The sequence below is a fragment of the Pseudogymnoascus verrucosus genome (assembly GCF_001662655.1).
Source record: "Pseudogymnoascus verrucosus strain UAMH 10579 unplaced genomic scaffold scaffold_12, whole genome shotgun sequence".
Classification (NCBI taxonomy): Eukaryota; Fungi; Ascomycota; class Leotiomycetes; order Thelebolales; family Thelebolaceae; genus Pseudogymnoascus; species Pseudogymnoascus verrucosus.
In genome coordinates, this window is record NW_017263663.1 from 308,528 (window position 1) to 325,812 (window position 17,285).

The following is a 17,285-nucleotide window of genomic DNA, read 5'->3' on the forward strand; positions in this document are numbered from 1 at the left end:
TACGAGGGTACCTGGCTGAGGCGGTGACTGATACGGCGTGGGGGGACAGTTTGGGCGCTAGGCGCTAAGTATAGCTAGCGCCGGCAATATTTAGCGCCCAATATGGCACATGCCAAATTCAGACCAGCTTGACGACGTTGAGGTTATACAATGCTGCAATCAAAAGATCCAGGAAGATTTAAATGCAGTATATAAGTACAATATTTAAATCTTCTGGGACCTTTCACTCTCTTATATCACTTGGCTCTTGAAGGCGATGGCGACTTTCCATCCCTTTCCCCGCCTTGCCCCTGAACTCCGCATCTGCATATGGGGATTCGCTACAGAGGATCGAGTTCTCAGAGTCAGAAAAACATGGAGTGATAAGCAAGGTTACTGGTCTCCCAATCCAGTACCAGCTGTGACCAGGGCATGTCGGGAATCTTGCGACCATTGCAGCTACCGAAAAGCCTTTATCATTGGCTGGTCTCCACGCTACATTTGGGCGAACTTTGATTGCGACGTTGTACAGATGAGAAGTGGACTACTATCAGAAGAAAGTCTCTTGGAAAATGACGAGATTAGGCATTTGAGGATTGAGCTGGTGAATGAACAGGGCTTAGACGAGTCGGAATCTTTCTACTACTACCACGTTCGCAATCTCCGATATTTCCCCAAGCTAGAGAATTTCAATCTCTTGGTGAGTGATGGGCTGTGTCCGTGGACAGACTTTTTTAAAGAGACGTATTGGGGAGCGTGTCCGAGTGGTAATATTCGGATAGTGAATGCGAAGACGGGGGAGTGGATTGATGAGGAGACGTGTGGGGTGTACCAGGACTACATTGATACTAATAGAGGGATGCATGATGATTATACAAGGGTGGTTGATGATGAGGATGAGGATGAGAAGGAGGCGAGGATGGAGGCTGTGAAACGGCTTCAGATTCCCCTGCCACGGATGGCAATATGACCATATGACAAAATGATAATATTCATCCATCCAAGGTTTTTTTCATTGCAAGTTATAATCCGAATATTCATTCCATCCTATTCTAAGAAATCAGGTACCCTCATCACCACCTCTATCTTCACTACTATTAACTCCGCGAACCTCTCCCATTTCCACACCAATACCTCACATACTCACCCACATTTGAAGGTCGCCTTACGGGTGCACTCCCAGGTTCACTCATAGCTGACATCCCCATACGTTTCCTCGTAGGTAGTGCCCCCACAGGCTCACTTACAGGCGGCACCGTCTCAGGCTCACTCACAGGTGGCACCGTCTCAGGCTCACTAACAGGTGGCACCGTCTCAGGCTCACTCACGGGTGTCACCCTCACAGGCTCAGCCACAGGTAGCACAGCAAGTTCGGTCGTCTTACCCAAATGTGGCTGTGGTCTGCTCTTCCACCAAAAAAACCACAAACACCACAAACAAAATAACAGTAGAGCCCCCCCTCCAAGCCCCGCCGCTAGACCCACTGTCAGATCAACATGTTTGTCTGTGCCAGAGTTGTTGGGTTTAGGTGTGTCGGAAGGGGACAGTCCTCCAATCTGACTCGTAGTAGAAGACACGCCAGTGTTGCTGAATTCAGGATTGTCGGATGCTAATGTTGTCGATGGTTCATGCTGGGTAACAGTTAAAGACATGTCAGGCATGTTAGATGTCAATGTTGATGATGGTCCTTCAGTCGTCTGCGCAGGAGTAGAAGACACGATATGGTTGTCTAGTCGAGACAAGTCAACAGATGGAGATGGTGTGATAGAGGGAGCGGGTGCGACAGTAGAAGCTGGCGTAGTAGAGGAAGCTGGCGTAGTAGACGAGGATGATGCGGGGATATTGTCACTAAGCTTCCAGTTCTTCGAATCATCACCAATAGTGGTTGTATCTAGCATCACGCCGACGTAGTTGTTATCGACCAGTGCAGAGCTCAGGGAGCTACCTGGCAGTCCGAGGCTGCTTATTTTAAATTGGCCATTACTGCCACCCTTCCCCGCGTGTCAGCATTTTATATTGTGCCTTTCGGCGGAATAACTCACAAGAAACCAGCGCTGGTTGTTGTATATCTCGCCCGAGGGGCCCATCCACATGATGCACATAGATGGTTCAGGGCAGTTGATATCCAGTCGATGGCCAGAACTTCCCCATCCCTTATTATATATGAAATAGTGGCCCTGGGAGTCTGGAACGAATTGCCACAGAGAATCGTCTTCAAGCGGATCGCATGATTTGAATCTAACGGGGTACGGACCGGACCCGTCGACGTTGGGAATTGCAAACAAACAGTTGCTGTCGCCAGCCTCGGGGGTGGTCATTGTATACCATAACTTCGAATCAGGCACTGCTGCCCTTCGCAAGTGACGGTGGAAATGCTGCGGAGCGAAAAATGGCAAAGTCGGCTGTGTGGCCAGAGTTGGCATCTGGCAACGAGTTGAGGGGTCCATATTAGCCATATTATATAAGAGAATTGCGGCTGACAGGGAGTATATTATAAAGTATAGTTTGTAGCGGCCAGAAAATAGGGGCCAGCCTCGTTTGAGAAGGTGTAAAATGTGTAGAAAAAAAGAGTGATGAAAAGAAACCGAAAAAGACAAATAACTAAGAAATAGCTAGTAACAAGAAATTACCGAAGACAGGAAATCAAGAGGACTTTATGCCATCGCTGGCGACAAGGAATTATTGAAATGGCGGAGAAAGCGGACTTCTATATTCAACAAACGCCACCACAGAATAATTCAGCCACATGTAAAAATAACTCTACGACAAGGCTGCTGTCATGTCGCGGCTACAGTGCGATAGTATTGGCAATATTGGAGTGGGGATGAGACTCAAATAATAGGACTTACCTATTATAGTGCATAGTGAGCTCGTTATTGGTAGTGTTTGGTCATTTCTCATTTTATGGTGATGCCGGCGCGTATCCAAAACAGCCTTTTTTAAAGCGAACCAGTAACCCGGATAACAAGGGGCGGGCCACTTTGCGCCATGCGTCAACAGCGCGAAGAATTAGCGAGTAATATAATAATAGAGTATTCTCTAGTCTAGGAATACAGGCGCGCGCTTTGTGGAGCCATTGAGCAACTCCTCCTCTTCGACCTACGGGAGCCTTGCGAGAGCCTCCTTCGGCATTGTAGAATCCAAATTCGTGGAGTGCCGTGTCCACAGTGTCCACTGCGCACTTTGCCTGTCGAGGTAGCCGCCACGATGCAGATGATGTGGCATCTTCGCAGAACGCAAACATTTCAGGACGTCAAAGAGTGAATGATTGCCACGGCTGAGTAAACCACAACACACCGCCTCCCCTCCGATCTCCAAGGCTGCGCATCGCATATCCCGCACCAAGCCTGTACAACTGAGCCATTTTATGCATCATTTACGCCTCTCTAGCATAGAGCTGGTAACTCCCGTTTCTGCCTACTTTGGGTGAGTGATCAATGTATTTGCCGAACTTTTGGTTCGGTATATGGAAGTCTCCATAATACCTCAAAACCAATGACATATAACTGTGCTCCACACTTTTCTTACATACGAGTTATCATCTTACAGATATTATCTAGTACGGCTGTATTATTCGGCTGATCCTTTAACGCAAGATCTCCAGACTCAAGATGCGGGGGACTCTAGATCTCTACAAGTGGGGTTCTCCACTTCTAAGCTACCGAAGTATCGCCGTTTATGGCAATCCCCATACTTTGTAATCATTCTGCCATGAGAACTGCCTGGGCATAGAATAGCATATAAAGGCATGTAATATCCGGTATAAACCTGTGAAATGCTCTGTATAACCTGACTGTTATCATGAAACCCTCGTTAGTTGTTGCAGCTCTTGCAGCTACCTCTGCAGCTACCTCTGCAGCTAGTTCAACTGTCTCACAATGGACCAAAGGCCAACGTCACTCTGTCAACTACAACAAGGCACCGCCTAACCTCTCAACACTTGCAAATTCTAGCTTGTTCGAAACATGGAGACCTAGAGCCCACGTTCTTCCGCCATCTGGCCAAATTGGTGACCCGTGTATGCACTACACTGATCCTAGTACAGGACTTTTCCACGTTGGCTGGTTGCACGGTGGTGCTTCTGGGGCCACAACCGATGACCTTGTCACATACCGCGACCTGAATCCTGATGGACGGCCGTTCATCGTTGCTGGTGGAGTGAACGATCCCATTGCCGTCTTTGATGGCTCCGTCATTCCGGCGGGAATCGATGGCAAGCCGACTCTACTGTACACCTCGGTCTCATATCTGCCCATCCAATGGACTATTCCTTATACAAGAGGAAGCGAGACCCAGTCTTTAGCAGTTTCCTATGATAGTGGTCGCAACTTCACTAAATTGCGTCAGGGACCAGTTATCCCTTCTGCGCCCTTCGCTGTTAACGTAACTGGTTTTCGCGACCCCTTCGTTTTTCAAAACGCCAAACTAGACTCTCTCCTCGAAAGCAGCCCACAGACATGGTATACCGTCATCTCAGGAGGCGTCCACGGAGACGGCCCCTCCCAGTTCCTCTACCGCCAACACGATCCCGACTTCCAATACTGGGAATACCTAGGCGAGTGGTGGCATGAAGCAGCGAACTCGACTTGGGGAAATGGTGACTGGGCTGGCCAATGGGGGTTTAACTTTGAAGTAGCTAATATATTCAGCCTTGACAAGAACGGTTATAACGCCGAGGGTGAAGTCTTCACTACAATTGGCGCAGAATGGTCGTTTGAGCCTATCGTACCGGAGGTCTCGGACTCGAGGCAAATGCTCTGGGCAGCAGGCAACGTAACTATTCAAGATGGGGCGCTCAAGTTCACGCCAACCATGGCAGGCTTTCTAGACTGGGGTGCGTCGGCATATGCTGCTGCTGGGAAAGAATTACCTGCAGATACGCAAGCGTCGATGAAAAGCAAATCACCCGATCGGTTCATAACATACGTGTGGCTTACTGGGGACTTTTATGGCACGCACAACTTTCCCACCTTGCAGCAGAATTGGACTGGCGCGTTGTTGCTTCCCCGAGAGCTAAGTGTCGGAACGATATCTAATGTGGTAGATAATGAGCTCTCTCGCGAGACAGGCTCGTGGCGAATTTCAAGCAGCAACTTGGGCGTCCTTGAGCTCGTTACGCTAAAGCAAGAGATTGTTCGGGAGACCATGTCCCAATTGACGAGCGGCGTATCGATAATTGAGCCCGGCAAGACGCTGGGCTCGTCAGGTCCAGTGGCCTTTCAGCACCGTCCAAAATCGAAATTCTACATCCTAACCGCGTCACTCTCGTTCCCTGCATCGGCTCGCGGATCGGACCTGAAGGCTGGTTTCGAGGTCCTGTCCTCAGAGTTCGAGACGACTAGGATCTACTACCAATTCTCTAACGAGTCAATCATCATAGACCGCACCAATTCTAGTGCTGCGTCCTCGACGACGGCCGGGATCGACGCCCGCAACGAGAGCGGCAAATTGCGTCTGTTTGATGTTATAGAGAACGGCGAAGAGAAGATAGAGACGTTAGAACTAACTATCGTCGTTGACAATTCGATCGTGGAAGTCCATGCCAATAGCAGATTTGTCATAAGCACTTGGGCCCGGTAAGTAACACCATAATCTCTCTGTTATATTGTAAATACTGACGTCAATAGATCATGGTATAAGGCCTCGAAAGATATTCGGTTCATTCATGACGGGGAAGGGGAGGTGAAGTTCGGAAACATAATGATTCACGAAGGGCTATTTGATGCCTGGCCAGAACGTAGTAGATAGTATCACGGAATTAGCAGTGCAAGCCGGTTATGAATGGGAAAATATGATTTGTTTTACTTGGGACCTATAATACCATATTCAAGCAATTGTGTGCTTAATTTATATAATGATATCTAAAGTCGTAAAGTTTTCATACTTAAATTAACTTTGCTAAAGTTTGCAAGAGTCTAATTTATTTAATATATAAAAATATAAAAACCAGAACCATCTGCAACACAGGTATAATTTAAAGTACAGTAGCATCCATAGTTTTAGTTTCCTTTCTTATGAACTACCAACAAATTGTTCTTTGGAATGCACTGCCCTATCTGCGACAAACGTCGATTAAAAGCCGTTTGCGCAACTTTAAGGACGCCCCTTTTATTCCTTCATGGTTTGAGGAAATCAAACTTCAGAACTGCATCACGACGCTTGGAGAGCGAATCCCTTAAAGAAGTCTCCAATAGACTCGTGATTCTCAATCATAGTGACCATTGAAATATCTATTTCCATTAGTGCCCAGTCTTTCCATGCACCTAGACAGGATCGAGAAAAATAAAAGGAAACACCCACAATGATCTGGCCTCACAATTGCCACCGTGCCCTTGCTTGGCTCAATACCATAGAACTCATATGCCTTTCCATGCCCTGAATTATAGCTCTCATCATCGAAATATACTTTATGTAAATCTGTTATGGAAACATTATCAGCTCTGTCAACTTTCGAAAGGAAGTCACGAACCTCGCATTTTCCACTTCCCAGTAATAGGCCAGAAGCAATCCGGGATCTGCTCCTGCACGGTATTGATGCGCTTGCCCGAGAGAACGACGATCGGCTCAATGAAAGAGTCGATATCTGCAGACGCAGGCGTGTGAGACTTAACAGGACCACCGGAGGAATAAAGATAGGCCCCCAACTCTTCAAGTCTAGTTGCACTAGAAGGCTCATTAATGTCCCCTGCGAAGATGACAATCCGCCAGCGCCCATCTGACGGCAAAGCTTTCACAAGCTGCATCGCTTTTGCATCGCAGAACCTCACCACCTGCGCGCTCGGGAAGCGCATCCCTACTATGAGATTAGTTGCCAGACTCTGCATGCTGTCCTTTGCATTCGTGATCTTCGAGTCTCCGTATTTTGCCGTCAAGCCCGCTGTATACTGTCCGGCCTTAATAAAATGCTCTTTAAATTCGGTTGAGCCATCTTCCTTCGCCGCCTTTGAGCTAAAAGCCTTTACGAATGCACGGTCGAAGTTAATCAGGTCAGATGCCACTTGCTGACGCTCCTGGACGTACGTCTCAAGAAGAGCTGGCGGTGATTGGCCTTTCAAGACCTGCGCGAGCTTCCAGCCGATGTTGTATCCATCTTGTAGACTCGTGTTCATACCCTGCCCCGCTTTTGGTGAATGCGTATGGCAGGCGTCGCCAGTGAGGAAGACGCGGTTGTCCTTGGAGAAGAAATCTGCCTGGCGCTGACCAATGGCGTAGGCTGACCACCAGAAAGTTTCTGCGATTTCAATCTGATAGGGATGGAAAATTCGCGATGCGGTAGAGTGCAGGTCGGAGAGTTGGACGTCCTTGGCTGCTGTCCCGGATGGCAGCTCAATATAGAAGCGTACCATGGAGCCACCTTCGCGCGGGATTATCAAGAGACTTCCAGAGTTAGACTGGAGAGTTGCTTTTTTGCGGATGTCAGGGAAGTTTGTTCGTGGAAACACGTCCATTACGCCCCACACAACATCACTGCTGTCGCCAACCATCTTATAACCAAGAGATCTGCGCACAGCGCTATGTGCACCATCACAAGCCTGCTAGGATGAGAAATAATACTGTATAGGGGTCAGATACTACTTACTAGGGCATACTTTGCCTTGAAAATTTCCTCTACTCCCTCTTTTACGGTGACGACAGTCACAGGGTAAGCCTCCGGATTAGCAGCTTCCCCACTATCAACCTGTACTTTCTTGACCTCATAGCCATAATCCACGCGCTGCTCATTAAACCTTTCCATCACCTCAAGCAACAAACCATTAACCCGCGCCTGATTCAAGATTAAGTGTGGTTGGTGAGATAATCCTGGCGCTGTATCTGCCGTCCTGCCAGTCCAAACCAGATTTCCCTCTGCGTTAGACCCCCAGAAATTAACTTCTAACACATGGTAGGCTTCCCGAAGCATCTCTTCGGCGATACCAAAACTCTCAAAGACTTCCACTGTGCGACATTGTACGCCGTCGGCTTTCCCTATTTTCAATGGCCCAGGCTGTGATTCGAGGACTTTGCACCGAAGACCACATCGGGCCAGCCATGCTGCGGCGCAGAGCCCAGCGGAGCCGCTACCACAGATCAGGACGTCGACGTGCTGAGTCATATTTCCGGTATAGCAGGAGAAGGGGATATAAGGATAACAGTTCAAAGGTGCTTAATAACCTTCCGCGCGTGGCTTGGCTGAAGAGCAGATATACATCTTTATATCCAGAACATACTTGAGTGTGCTATCCGATGCCGAGCTTGAGACTTACATTTGCCGAAATCCGCCCATATACTTTCGTCCCACAGCTTCGGCTAGGTACAGGTGTAGCATATTGGAACAACACTATGGCAGTGCTCTTCGGAGTTGACCCCCAGTGTTAGATGCCGAGTTTTACTGCCAGTGCGGGGAACTCGTCGGATACGCTTCCGGGCATTGCGGGGAAATCATCGCCACCATTTTCAGCAGCTTTCTAGCCCTCACATCATCAAATGGGACATTCTCTAATCTAAGTATATATACGGAGACGTGCTCAATGAAGCTGTTTAAACTTTACGATCTGCCGGAGCCTTGCGGGAGATCTCCTCCGGCAGTCCAGTATCTAAAGTCGCCGTGCATCGTGTCTACCGGCTATTGGCGTCTCAACGCAAGGGGGCTATTGGAAGTGAAATATATATTAGATTCCATGGGAGCCATCTCCTTTGCCAGTTCAGATGATAAATATATCCCGACCAAGGCCATTGTTCAAGTGCCAAAATTAAAAATGCAGCCACAGCTGAACGAACAAACCCTCCAGCCTCCACAGCCGCGCACCACCTATCCCGCGCCAGGCCTGTATAGCTGAACCTTTCTCATGCGCCATTTAGACCTCCCTGCCATAGAGCTAATAGCTCCCCTTGGCTTTTTTTTGCTGCCTACTTCCTCACCCGCGAGGGCATGGTCAGTCGCGACATGATACCAGCCTTGGCGTCCGTGGCGTAAGCGATGAGGCTGTGCACCTCCCACCACCGACCCTTACGTGTGCGCCACATTAGCGGGGCTGAGACCGCTCCCACTCCAGACAACAACCGGGAAACTCGACTTTACTACCAACTTTATAGGCCGACCACTCGCCGGATCAGTCTAAGGGTCTTGGGATTTTGTGGGTTTATTGAAGAAGAGGTTCTTTATGATTTTGGCCTGACCTGTTTCTAGAGAATCGATCAAGAGAGAGACTGAGTTTGAGAACGAATAGCACAGATAAACCCTGTGACGTGCGACGGATACAATCAAGACCCTGACAAGACTTGAGTTCGCGAAACTCTACCCAAACGAACCCAAAGAAACGAACAAACGAAGCCTCATCCAAAAAAGCTCGCAACAATGAACGAAGGACCCTCGCACGAGCCCCCGGCGCTGCCAGCGGGATGGATCGCTCAGTGGGATGCCGAGTCCGGGAAATACTACTTCGTCGAGCTGTCTACACGACAGACGCGCTGGGATGTGCCCACGGCCAGCTCCTCGAGCACGCCGCATGAAGAGCGCTCGAATTCCGGTTTTGGACAGCATCAGCAGCCCGGAGAGGGCGAGAGGGGCATGGGAGGAGATGGGCCAGAGGGAGAGAGAGGATTGGGGGTATGTATTCTCTGGTTTTTACGCGGTGGATATCAAGCGGTGGGAGAGAAGCTAATGCATAGCAGAGCATGGCCATGAAATACGCTATGGGATCCGGGTCAGGAAAACAGAGCAGTGGTAGCAGCGGACTCGTCGGGATGGCGGGGTCTTTGCTGGGAGGTGGGAAACAAAGCAGCAGCAGCGGTAGCGGCGGGCTTGCGGGCCTTGCTGGGTCGTTGCTAGGAGGCGGAAAGCAGAGCAGCAGCAGCAGCAGTGGAGGATCTGGCGGCCTGGCTGGGATGGCTAGCAGCTTCTTGGGAGGGGGAAAGCAGAGCAGCCAGAGCCAGAGCCAGAGCCAGAGCCAGGGACAGTACGGAGGGTCGTCGCAGCAGCAGAGCGGGAATTATAGCAGCGACCAGACTGGTAACTACAGTGGTGCTCACCAGCAACAGGGAAGTAGTGGCGGAGGAGGACTGATGGGGATGGTTGGTGGACTTATGGGCGGAACTGTGAGTTTTTTTCAATTCGATTTGAAGAGCGAGTGCTAACAATTGTGGTAGCATGGACAGCAGGGACAGAGCGGATATGGATATTCTGGCAGCGACCAGCAGGGCAGCTATCAAGGACAGGCACCGCCTCCAGCGTACAACCCTGGTGGTTCATCATCGACGTCCACATACGGCGGCGCCCAGGGACAAGACTCCAAATACGGCAGCGATAACAAGTACAGCAGCGACAACAAGTACGGCAGCGACAACAAATACAACAGCAGTCAGCAGCAACAGCAACCTCCCTACGGCGGTCCCCCACCAAACACAAACTACAACTCCCAGCAGCAGCAGTACCCGCCACCACCACAACAGCAGCCCTATGGCCAAGCACCACCACCACAGCAGCAGCCCTACGGCCAGGAACAACACCAGTACGGTGCCCCACCCCCAGTCCCAGGCGCATACGGTCAGCAGCCGCCGCACCAGCAGTACGGACAGCATACGCCAGGCGGCTTCCCGGGAGCGCAGCAGGGCGGGACAGCGCCAGGGAACTTGCCGAAACCGGAAGGGAAGCACCACTTTGGGAGATCGCATGAGGGGGGGTTGTATGGCGGACAGCAGGGTGGAAAGAAACATGATGGAGGCCATCAAGGCCAGCAGGGTGGACAGGGACAGTATCCGCCGCAAGGGGGATACCCGCCGCCGCCTGGTGGGGGTGGTTATCAGCAGCAGGGAGGGTATCCACCACCACCTCAGTACCCACCGCAGTATTGAAGGGAGTAAGGGCAAGGAAGAAGTGGTAGATATCGAAGATCGATTAGAATTTAGCAAATGATTATGAAATTGTATGGTAACTGTAATACACCACGATTGATTTAGCACCTTCGTGAAATGTTCTTGGGCATAGTTCCTAACTAAGCTCGTTTGCCATAACTAATCGCTGGGGAACGATCATCAGCAGCACCGCCGGCTAAACTCCACAAACACCCCCCCCTTAGTGGTAACTTGAGCGCCATGCGGGGTTATAAGAAACCCCAAGTAACAGTCCCTAGCGAGATTCCCAGCTCTCTTTGGTCGCTGCGAAGGCCTTGTCACCATTATCGCCCCCTATACGTATCTCACAACGCGCACTTCCCTTACCTACAGATAAACTCTCATCATTTGCAAAAGTCCATTCTAAACCACATTGGCCTTTGCATAGACATGGTACCCAGATTGCGTAGTTTTGTAGAAGTCGGAGGCGCTTTTCCCTCTCAGGTCCCCCTCTTAAGTCATCGGGCCGTCTTTCCTCGCAAATCTTCATATGGACCATGTATAGTATAGCCATTGTATATCCTTTTGAGTGTAATGGTTGAAGGGGGGGTTCTTTGGTATAGGGAAGGCTTGTCCAGAGCTCTATTATTTGTTCACTTTTGACTCCGAAGCGTTCTAGCTCGAGGAGAAACGAAAAGACTAGACAGGAATTAGCACTAGTGATATCTCCCAGCGACCTTATCCTTATAGGTTCAATGTGCAGGTTTGATAAAAGTACCTACAATCGATATTCTCGCCACCGTTTCCACCTTCGAACACGCATGCATTGTATATTGCTTCGTATAACCCATGGGAAGCTGAAGTCAGATACTGCCAGAAAAACCTTTCGGGATGGGCTTCCTTGAAGTATTTTGCCCCGTCTGGTAGCTTGCCAGGGTGTGTAAACCCCCGATCTTGGGGCTTTTTACTGCGACGACGGGCTAGGAATATCCCTGGCGCTCTTTTCATCATGTCTGTGACCTCGTTGCACACAAAACTAAAATCTTCATCGTCGAACTTATCGAACTTGTTCATTTCAAAATGATCTCGATTGAGGGAGTATTTTTCCGTTGAATCGAGACAGCCAGAACTCTCATTCACGACAATTTTCTATCGTAAAATTAGTAACTTGCAATACACGGCAGATAAACGTACCATTTGTTCGTTGGGGTCGCGCACGATAGCTCCAACATTACTTTGTTTCATCTCGTAGAAACAGGTAACTTTGGCGCTGTTTGGTAGTCTCCGCGTCATCCCAAATCGATCTACTAGATCTTTGAGATATTCATCGTCTCCTTGAAGCACCCTGAGGACTTCGCCCTGTACTACCTTCTGTTCGCTCCTCACAAAGTTGAGCATCTCATTTATCTTCATGTCTGAACCTCTAAAAGGCGTACCTAGGAATATAATCCCAGTAATAGAGTCAAAAATACGACCCCACCTCGGCAAACCATTGCTACCGTTGTCATCTCTTGCACTGAGGAGTGCCTAACAGAGTTAGGCGCGGAGAGAATAAACATAGCTAAACTGACCTTCAGAGCTACCAAACCACCGAAACAGTGTGCTATAAGTATAATAGGTCGATATGGAACTTCCTGTGGGGAGTAGATGTTAACTATGGAAAGCCTCACTATAGCATGGTATGCGGCCTACCTTCTGCAACACGGTCAAGGCCGACAAGAATCGAGCTGCGACCCTCGACGTGTTCGTAGAGATTACTTCCTGACTAGTTCCATACCAAGTTGACTGATATCCGTATCGTAGTATTCGAGCGTTTGGCACTGCCGAGCGCAGCATGCTCTCATCACTAAGCCAGTTGACGCCGCCCTTGCACCAGGTCTCATCGGGGTGGGCAGCAATGCCGTGAATCGCAATTATACTAAAGTCGTTTCCTTAGAAAGTTTAATAGTATATAACTATAAACGGTTGAACTTACTCGATAACCTCAGTGAAAGCTGTAGGGTCTGGGGTGAAAAGACATTTCATGCCGATGTCATCACTAGTTATAGGCCTGCGAACAGTCTGCTCAGCCTCAAAAGGCACAAGTTGGCCGTTGTACTCATGTTGCTGATCGACTGCCTAAAGAAAGTTAAAAACAAATTGGGGGAATCTCGAGGTATATACCATTGTAGATGATTCTCTTGAAAGTTTCTGGTGGTAGTGTTAATGCTTTAGCGACACTGATGAAGTTGTTGAGAACGGGACGTTCAAGGCTACTTCGGGGCGGATAGAGTGTTTAAGGCTGCTCTGGCAGCTCCGAGGAGACGTTCTGAGGTTACACGAGTAAGGCTGAGGTACAGATTCTTACAAGGCGCCTATGGTGGCTTTCACGCCAAGTACGCAGTCCGCCTCACTCTTCAGATGAGGCTGGCCAATAGACCATTCCTTGAAACATTATAATCATATATGAATCATAACCTGCCTCGTTCTATCATCGGATTGTATTTCGACAATCATCTATGATGCTATATACTTCTAAATCACCTCCATTTTCGAATGACCAGCAGCTCTGCGATGAGCTAGATAATGCCAAAACGGAGGCTGGGCGAACCAGATCGCTGCCAGGCCAGCCGTGCGTGCGGATGGATGCGCCTCTGAAAAACATCAAGTTCTTGAGAAAAGACCTCTGTGCCGAGGATCTGGAAAAAATTGCCTTGAAACTTTGGATCTTGTCAACACCCTCTAGTTCGAACATAAACCCACTCCATCGCCAGCGAGTCAAGGGTCGGGAAATCATCGTCACAGAGGAACCACGGCTGCATCTGGTGTGGTTCTATGATAGAATCTTTATCAAGCCACTCCCGAAGTATCTCCTGTCGTATACAGTCTGGGAGACTTTTTTTGTAAATAACGAGGGGCCTCTTGTCTATCAAGACGAAATACGCAGGGCAGCCCTAGGGTTCCTGCGAACCTATCGCTACCTGATCCAGCATGAATCGGACTTCATAATCGCTAAGCAAGAGCACCTTAGTCTTATTCCGAAGGATGTACAATGGGAAGAGTTTTGTGGATTTATTTCGGCGCTCGAAATAGAAGACTCGGATGTTTCGAATCGCTACTGCTACGGGGAGCTGAGGCTATCGCGGCTTAACCTCTATGCTCCATTTCTACTGGGGAAGTCTCACTACGAAAATCTACATGGACAGTATGGCGATTACTTCGCGAGAATGTACGGGCCCATCTTGTTCGTCTTTGCGGTAGTTTCTACTGTTTTAAACTCGATGCAAGTTGCTTTAGCGGCTGAGCAGACCCCAGGGACACATTGGGCATCTATCTGGCTTGCCTTCCGTTGGTTTAGTGTATTAAGCTTGCTCGGGTCAATAATAGTGTCTCTCTGCTTTATTTTACTTTGGCTATGGATGCTTTCCAGTGAATGGGTCTATGTATTGAGATGCAAGTTGTTGGGGTGGAACGAGAAAAGAGGGACTACGGCCTAAAAGCCGATTATGAAGAAGGACAGAAGACTACTTTTAGGCATTATGGAGACGTCCTTATATAAAGCCATGAGTATGGCATCCCTGCCTCTGTGCAGAAGGCAAGAACACGTTACATAACTTATATATATATCTTAAAATGACTCTAGCGCATCCTCAGACTCATACAAACTACTTTCCATAGATGTATGTTCCGTCTCCGGTTCTAATTCTAATTCCATTTCAAATACTTGCTCGACGACTTCACCTACCTCTGCACCACGTCTTATAATATCTAGCAACTCAGTGAATACAATAAGAGTCTCCACGCACGGCTTATGTTCGACAAGCATCTGATACGCTGTTTTCCCAGAAATATCCCGTGTATCCGAATATAAACCTCGTAGGTCTTGGGTTTGGAGGAGTTTCATCATGGAGGTGTCGGTGCTAAGCGCTACTTTGTGCAATATGGTGAGGTTATCAACGTCAGTCGCAGTGATGTCAGCCCCATATGAGAAGAGCAGAGTAGCAGCTTCAAGTGCACCGTAGCGAACTGCTCGCATGAGGGGGGTTGAGCCGTACGCATCCCTAGCGTCAATTTCCGCACCATGGTCAAGAAGATACTTGATTGTGCGAAAATGGTTCATTGAAGACGCGAGTGCAAAGGGTGTGCGGATTAAACAGTCCTTCCGATTTATGTCTGTGCCTCTTTGGATGATAGACTTGATGTATGCGAGATCATCGCGGAGTTTGCATGCGTGATGAAGATTTTTTTTTCCGTCTGCAGCTTCAGATATAGGTGCGTGGGCTCGAAGAAGAGATAGCATACAGTCGAGACGGCCGAAGTAAACGGACTCGATAAGCGCATCCTCGCCTACATCATTCTTGATACTGGAATCAGCGCCACAATGTAGTAGAGTTTGAACGTGGACATTGTTTCCGCGGCGGCTTGCCCACAGGAGAGGGGTGTTTTGGTGTGTATCGGTACAGTTAATCCAGGAAGGATCACGGCTTAGTGCTTCTTCAATACTGCTATGTTTTATATCTAAGACTACTTCGTGGAGGTGAGAGAAGCGGTAGTCTTCTATGTATCTGGAATCGCCAAACGAGCCGAGAAGGTGTTCAATGACAGTATTGCTTTTAGATCGTGATAGGATAATGTCCCAAGCAAGAGACGCTGGGCTTCTGCATTTCATTAGCTATCGTACTGAATATGGGAGAAACGCAAACCTATGGGCTAGGTCTAGAACGTCTTCATCTGCTTCTGTAGCAATAAAAAAGTCGATCAGTGTGACATCCCTCTAACCACAGCTGACTTGAGAATTGTTAGTGAATGCGTGAAAATAGCCGTACCATAGACTTACATGTAGGGGAGTATTCCATTTCTTGTGTGATACATCCAGCGAAGAAGCAAGCCCTTGGGAATAAAGACTTTTTATGGCATCGAGATCTCCAATGTGTGTGAAGTGAAAGATTGACGCTGACTGATCGACAATCCTAGAAGTCCTTAGAGAGACCTGAGGTCCGCCTAGTTGTGTAAACTTGCACGTGAAGTTAAACGCTTTATTCACATACCAGGCAGGGAAAAAATAGGAGATCTGTATTGCGAATGTCTCATTGCGGACACAAGTTGAAGAATCACAGTTCTGTTTAATAATTGCCAGGCCGGTGTAGGTCCAAAAGAGCACCCCCAAGAGTCTGTCGAGAAATTGGGGACTACGATTGTAGCAGACATTGTGGCAGGCGCAATAGCAATTTCTGCTGCAACAAGACGGGGGTTGCCAAAGAGGTTGCACTTCGATCTCCTGCGCTTGGATATCTCTATGAATCAGGTTATCTTGTATATCTAGGGGCTGACTTGATCTGCCTTGTTGTGAAGGACGTTGCTCGTTCTGGACCTATACCCTGACCCACAGACTGCTTGATTCCTTCGATATCCTGTACAAGTCCTCTCATACGTTGGCTTTGCTCAGTAAGCATCCTCATTGCATTCTCACTAAAAGTGATGACATTGGCTAGACGTAGCTCCACTCGAGACCCAATGGATCTATTTAATAGAGCCATTGTTAGATGATTAGGCATTGGGTGACCGCACAACAAAGTATCATGAGAGTTGTTCTTACAGATTTCCGAGGTGTATCACCGCGATCATTTCTTCACGCATGACAGACAATTGTTTCCTAAAAGTAATGACTTTCCGGCGTGCTACAAGCCATCTTCGTTTCCGCATTTGGTAGATACCGCCTGGAACATCTATTTTTGTATTTTGTCCTTGGTTAACATCTGGTGGATGAGTTGATCTAGATTTTGTAGTATAGTCCTCTACTTGCGGAGCGACACGACAATATTGTCCAAACCCTCGACGTTTTCGCCAGCCGACACTCTTCGACCCAATATTGCTGCCACATCATTGAGGATTGCAGTGAGGTCTGAAACTTCATTGAAGAGGACTTGCAATTCAGCGGGGCCTCCATAGACAACCTTAACTGCCTGGATGGTCTTGCTCACAGCGCCTATCAAAGTCACAACTCCAGTCGCAATCGAGAGGGCATCCATAATCGATGCGGGATAAGATCTGGACAAGCATGGCGCTGCAACATCAGCAGCAAGGCTGATTCTTATGGGACGGCGTCAGAGTTTAGGAATGGCACCTTTGCAAGCCACCGCAGAAGAGTGCAACCTCCAACATGAAGGGTGCGAGCGAGAGTGCTCAGTAGGTTCGACACCGGTTATCTTAGTTTGGCATTTGGAGGCATTATGGCGCATATACCATACAGTGCGCGGTAACACAACAGACAATTACATTGCATAAACAGGTTTGCAAAAGCGCCAGGACTGTGTGCCAGGCCAATATAATTATAAGGCGATGGCCAGCACAGAGTTCGCAGTAACACAACAGACAATTGCACTGCGCAGCCAGATTTGGAAAGTCGCCCGTCATGTGTCCCAGGCCAATCTAGCGGTTGTTCAGAACGTGGCGACCGGTGATGGGTTCTCTAGAGAACGAGACCAGAAATATGTCAAGGAGAGAGGGTTTTGACAAGC

At 48.6% G+C, this 17,285-nt stretch overlaps 7 protein-coding genes across 7 annotated transcripts; 3 read left to right on the forward strand and 4 right to left on the reverse strand.

The window, feature by feature from the left end:
- Nucleotides 1-123: 123 nt before the first annotated feature.
- VE01_03132 (uncharacterized protein) lies at nt 124-976 on the forward strand. The gene has a single exon (XM_018272630.2). The coding sequence runs from the start codon at nt 257-259 to the stop codon at nt 947-949; it is 693 nt and encodes a 230-aa protein (XP_018132008.1). The 5' UTR covers nt 124-256; the 3' UTR covers nt 950-976.
- An 85-nt stretch (nt 977-1,061) lies between these two features.
- VE01_03133 (uncharacterized protein) lies at nt 1,062-2,592 on the reverse strand (the record flags this gene model as incomplete). The annotated part of the gene is made up of 3 exons (XM_018272631.2): nt 2,022-2,592; nt 1,123-1,970; nt 1,062-1,065 (listed from the first exon to the last, which is right to left on the reverse strand). Exons 1-3 carry the CDS (start codon nt 2,433-2,435, stop codon nt 1,062-1,064), a joined length of 1,266 nt encoding a protein of 421 aa, XP_018132009.2. The 5' UTR covers nt 2,436-2,592.
- A 1,149-nt stretch (nt 2,593-3,741) lies between these two features.
- VE01_03134 (uncharacterized protein) lies at nt 3,742-5,791 on the forward strand. Its single transcript, XM_018272632.2, has 2 exons — nt 3,742-5,555; nt 5,607-5,791. Exons 1-2 carry the CDS (start codon nt 3,781-3,783, stop codon nt 5,725-5,727), a joined length of 1,896 nt encoding a protein of 631 aa, XP_018132002.1. The 5' UTR covers nt 3,742-3,780; the 3' UTR covers nt 5,728-5,791.
- A 26-nt stretch (nt 5,792-5,817) lies between these two features.
- VE01_03135 (uncharacterized protein) lies at nt 5,818-8,839 on the reverse strand. Its single transcript, XM_018272633.2, has 4 exons — nt 7,559-8,839; nt 6,449-7,511; nt 6,280-6,396; nt 5,818-6,209 (listed from the first exon to the last, which is right to left on the reverse strand). Exons 1-4 carry the CDS (start codon nt 8,069-8,071, stop codon nt 6,130-6,132), a joined length of 1,773 nt encoding a protein of 590 aa, XP_018132003.1. The 5' UTR covers nt 8,072-8,839; the 3' UTR covers nt 5,818-6,129.
- A 206-nt stretch (nt 8,840-9,045) lies between these two features.
- VE01_03136 (uncharacterized protein) lies at nt 9,046-10,881 on the forward strand. Its single transcript, XM_018272634.2, has 3 exons — nt 9,046-9,565; nt 9,631-10,053; nt 10,105-10,881. The coding sequence occupies exons 1-3, from the start codon at nt 9,314-9,316 to the stop codon at nt 10,807-10,809; spliced, it is 1,380 nt and encodes a 459-aa protein (XP_018132004.1). The 5' UTR covers nt 9,046-9,313; the 3' UTR covers nt 10,810-10,881.
- Nucleotides 10,882-10,954: 73 nt separating this feature from the next.
- VE01_03137 (uncharacterized protein) lies at nt 10,955-13,022 on the reverse strand. Its single transcript, XM_018272635.2, has 7 exons — nt 12,952-13,022; nt 12,764-12,906; nt 12,481-12,706; nt 12,360-12,422; nt 11,983-12,315; nt 11,571-11,937; nt 10,955-11,487 (listed from the first exon to the last, which is right to left on the reverse strand). The coding sequence occupies exons 1-7, from the start codon at nt 12,952-12,954 to the stop codon at nt 11,084-11,086; spliced, it is 1,539 nt and encodes a 512-aa protein (XP_018132005.2). The 5' UTR covers nt 12,955-13,022; the 3' UTR covers nt 10,955-11,083.
- A 1,373-nt stretch (nt 13,023-14,395) lies between these two features.
- Nucleotides 14,396-17,117, reverse strand: VE01_03138 (uncharacterized protein; the record flags this gene model as incomplete). Its single annotated transcript, XM_059463507.1, has 6 exons — nt 16,364-17,117; nt 16,145-16,287; nt 15,816-16,061; nt 15,605-15,768; nt 15,471-15,541; nt 14,396-15,425 (listed from the first exon to the last, which is right to left on the reverse strand). The coding sequence occupies exons 1-6, from the start codon at nt 16,468-16,470 to the stop codon at nt 14,396-14,398; spliced, it is 1,761 nt and encodes a 586-aa protein (XP_059319839.1). The 5' UTR covers nt 16,471-17,117.
- Nucleotides 17,118-17,285: the final 168 nt, after the last annotated feature.

What these genes read in the sequence shown, in the direction of transcription:
- VE01_03132 (XM_018272630.2), top strand. Translation starts at nt 257, where the DNA reads ATGGCGACTTTCCATCCCTTTCCCCGCCTTGCCCCTGAACTCCGCATC.
- VE01_03134 (XM_018272632.2), top strand. Translation starts at nt 3,781, where the DNA reads ATGAAACCCTCGTTAGTTGTTGCAGCTCTTGCAGCTACCTCTGCAGCT. An exon ending in GTCATAAGCACTTGGGCCCG is followed by an intron (nt 5,556 to 5,606) that starts GTAAGTAACACC and finishes TGACGTCAATAG; the next exon opens with ATCATGGTATAAGGCCTCGA.
- VE01_03135 (XM_018272633.2), bottom strand. Translation starts at nt 8,071, where the DNA reads ATGACTCAGCACGTCGACGTCCTGATCTGTGGTAGCGGCTCCGCTGGG. An exon ending in TCAAGGCAAAGTATGCCCTA is followed by an intron (nt 7,512 to 7,558) that starts GTAAGTAGTATC and finishes TCATCCTAGCAG; the next exon opens with GCTTGTGATGGTGCACATAG. An exon ending in AATTGTGAGGCCAGATCATT is followed by an intron (nt 6,210 to 6,279) that starts GTGGGTGTTTCC and finishes TAATGGAAATAG; the next exon opens with ATATTTCAATGGTCACTATG.
- VE01_03136 (XM_018272634.2), top strand. Translation starts at nt 9,314, where the DNA reads ATGAACGAAGGACCCTCGCACGAGCCCCCGGCGCTGCCAGCGGGATGG. An exon ending in AGGGAGAGAGAGGATTGGGG is followed by an intron (nt 9,566 to 9,630) that starts GTATGTATTCTC and finishes AATGCATAGCAG; the next exon opens with AGCATGGCCATGAAATACGC. An exon ending in GTGGACTTATGGGCGGAACT is followed by an intron (nt 10,054 to 10,104) that starts GTGAGTTTTTTT and finishes CAATTGTGGTAG; the next exon opens with CATGGACAGCAGGGACAGAG.
- VE01_03137 (XM_018272635.2), bottom strand. An exon ending in GTGGTTTGGTAGCTCTGAAG is followed by an intron (nt 12,316 to 12,359) that starts GTCAGTTTAGCT and finishes TAACTCTGTTAG; the next exon opens with GCACTCCTCAGTGCAAGAGA. An exon ending in GCGACCCCAACGAACAAATG is followed by an intron (nt 11,938 to 11,982) that starts GTACGTTTATCT and finishes ATTTTACGATAG; the next exon opens with AAAATTGTCGTGAATGAGAG.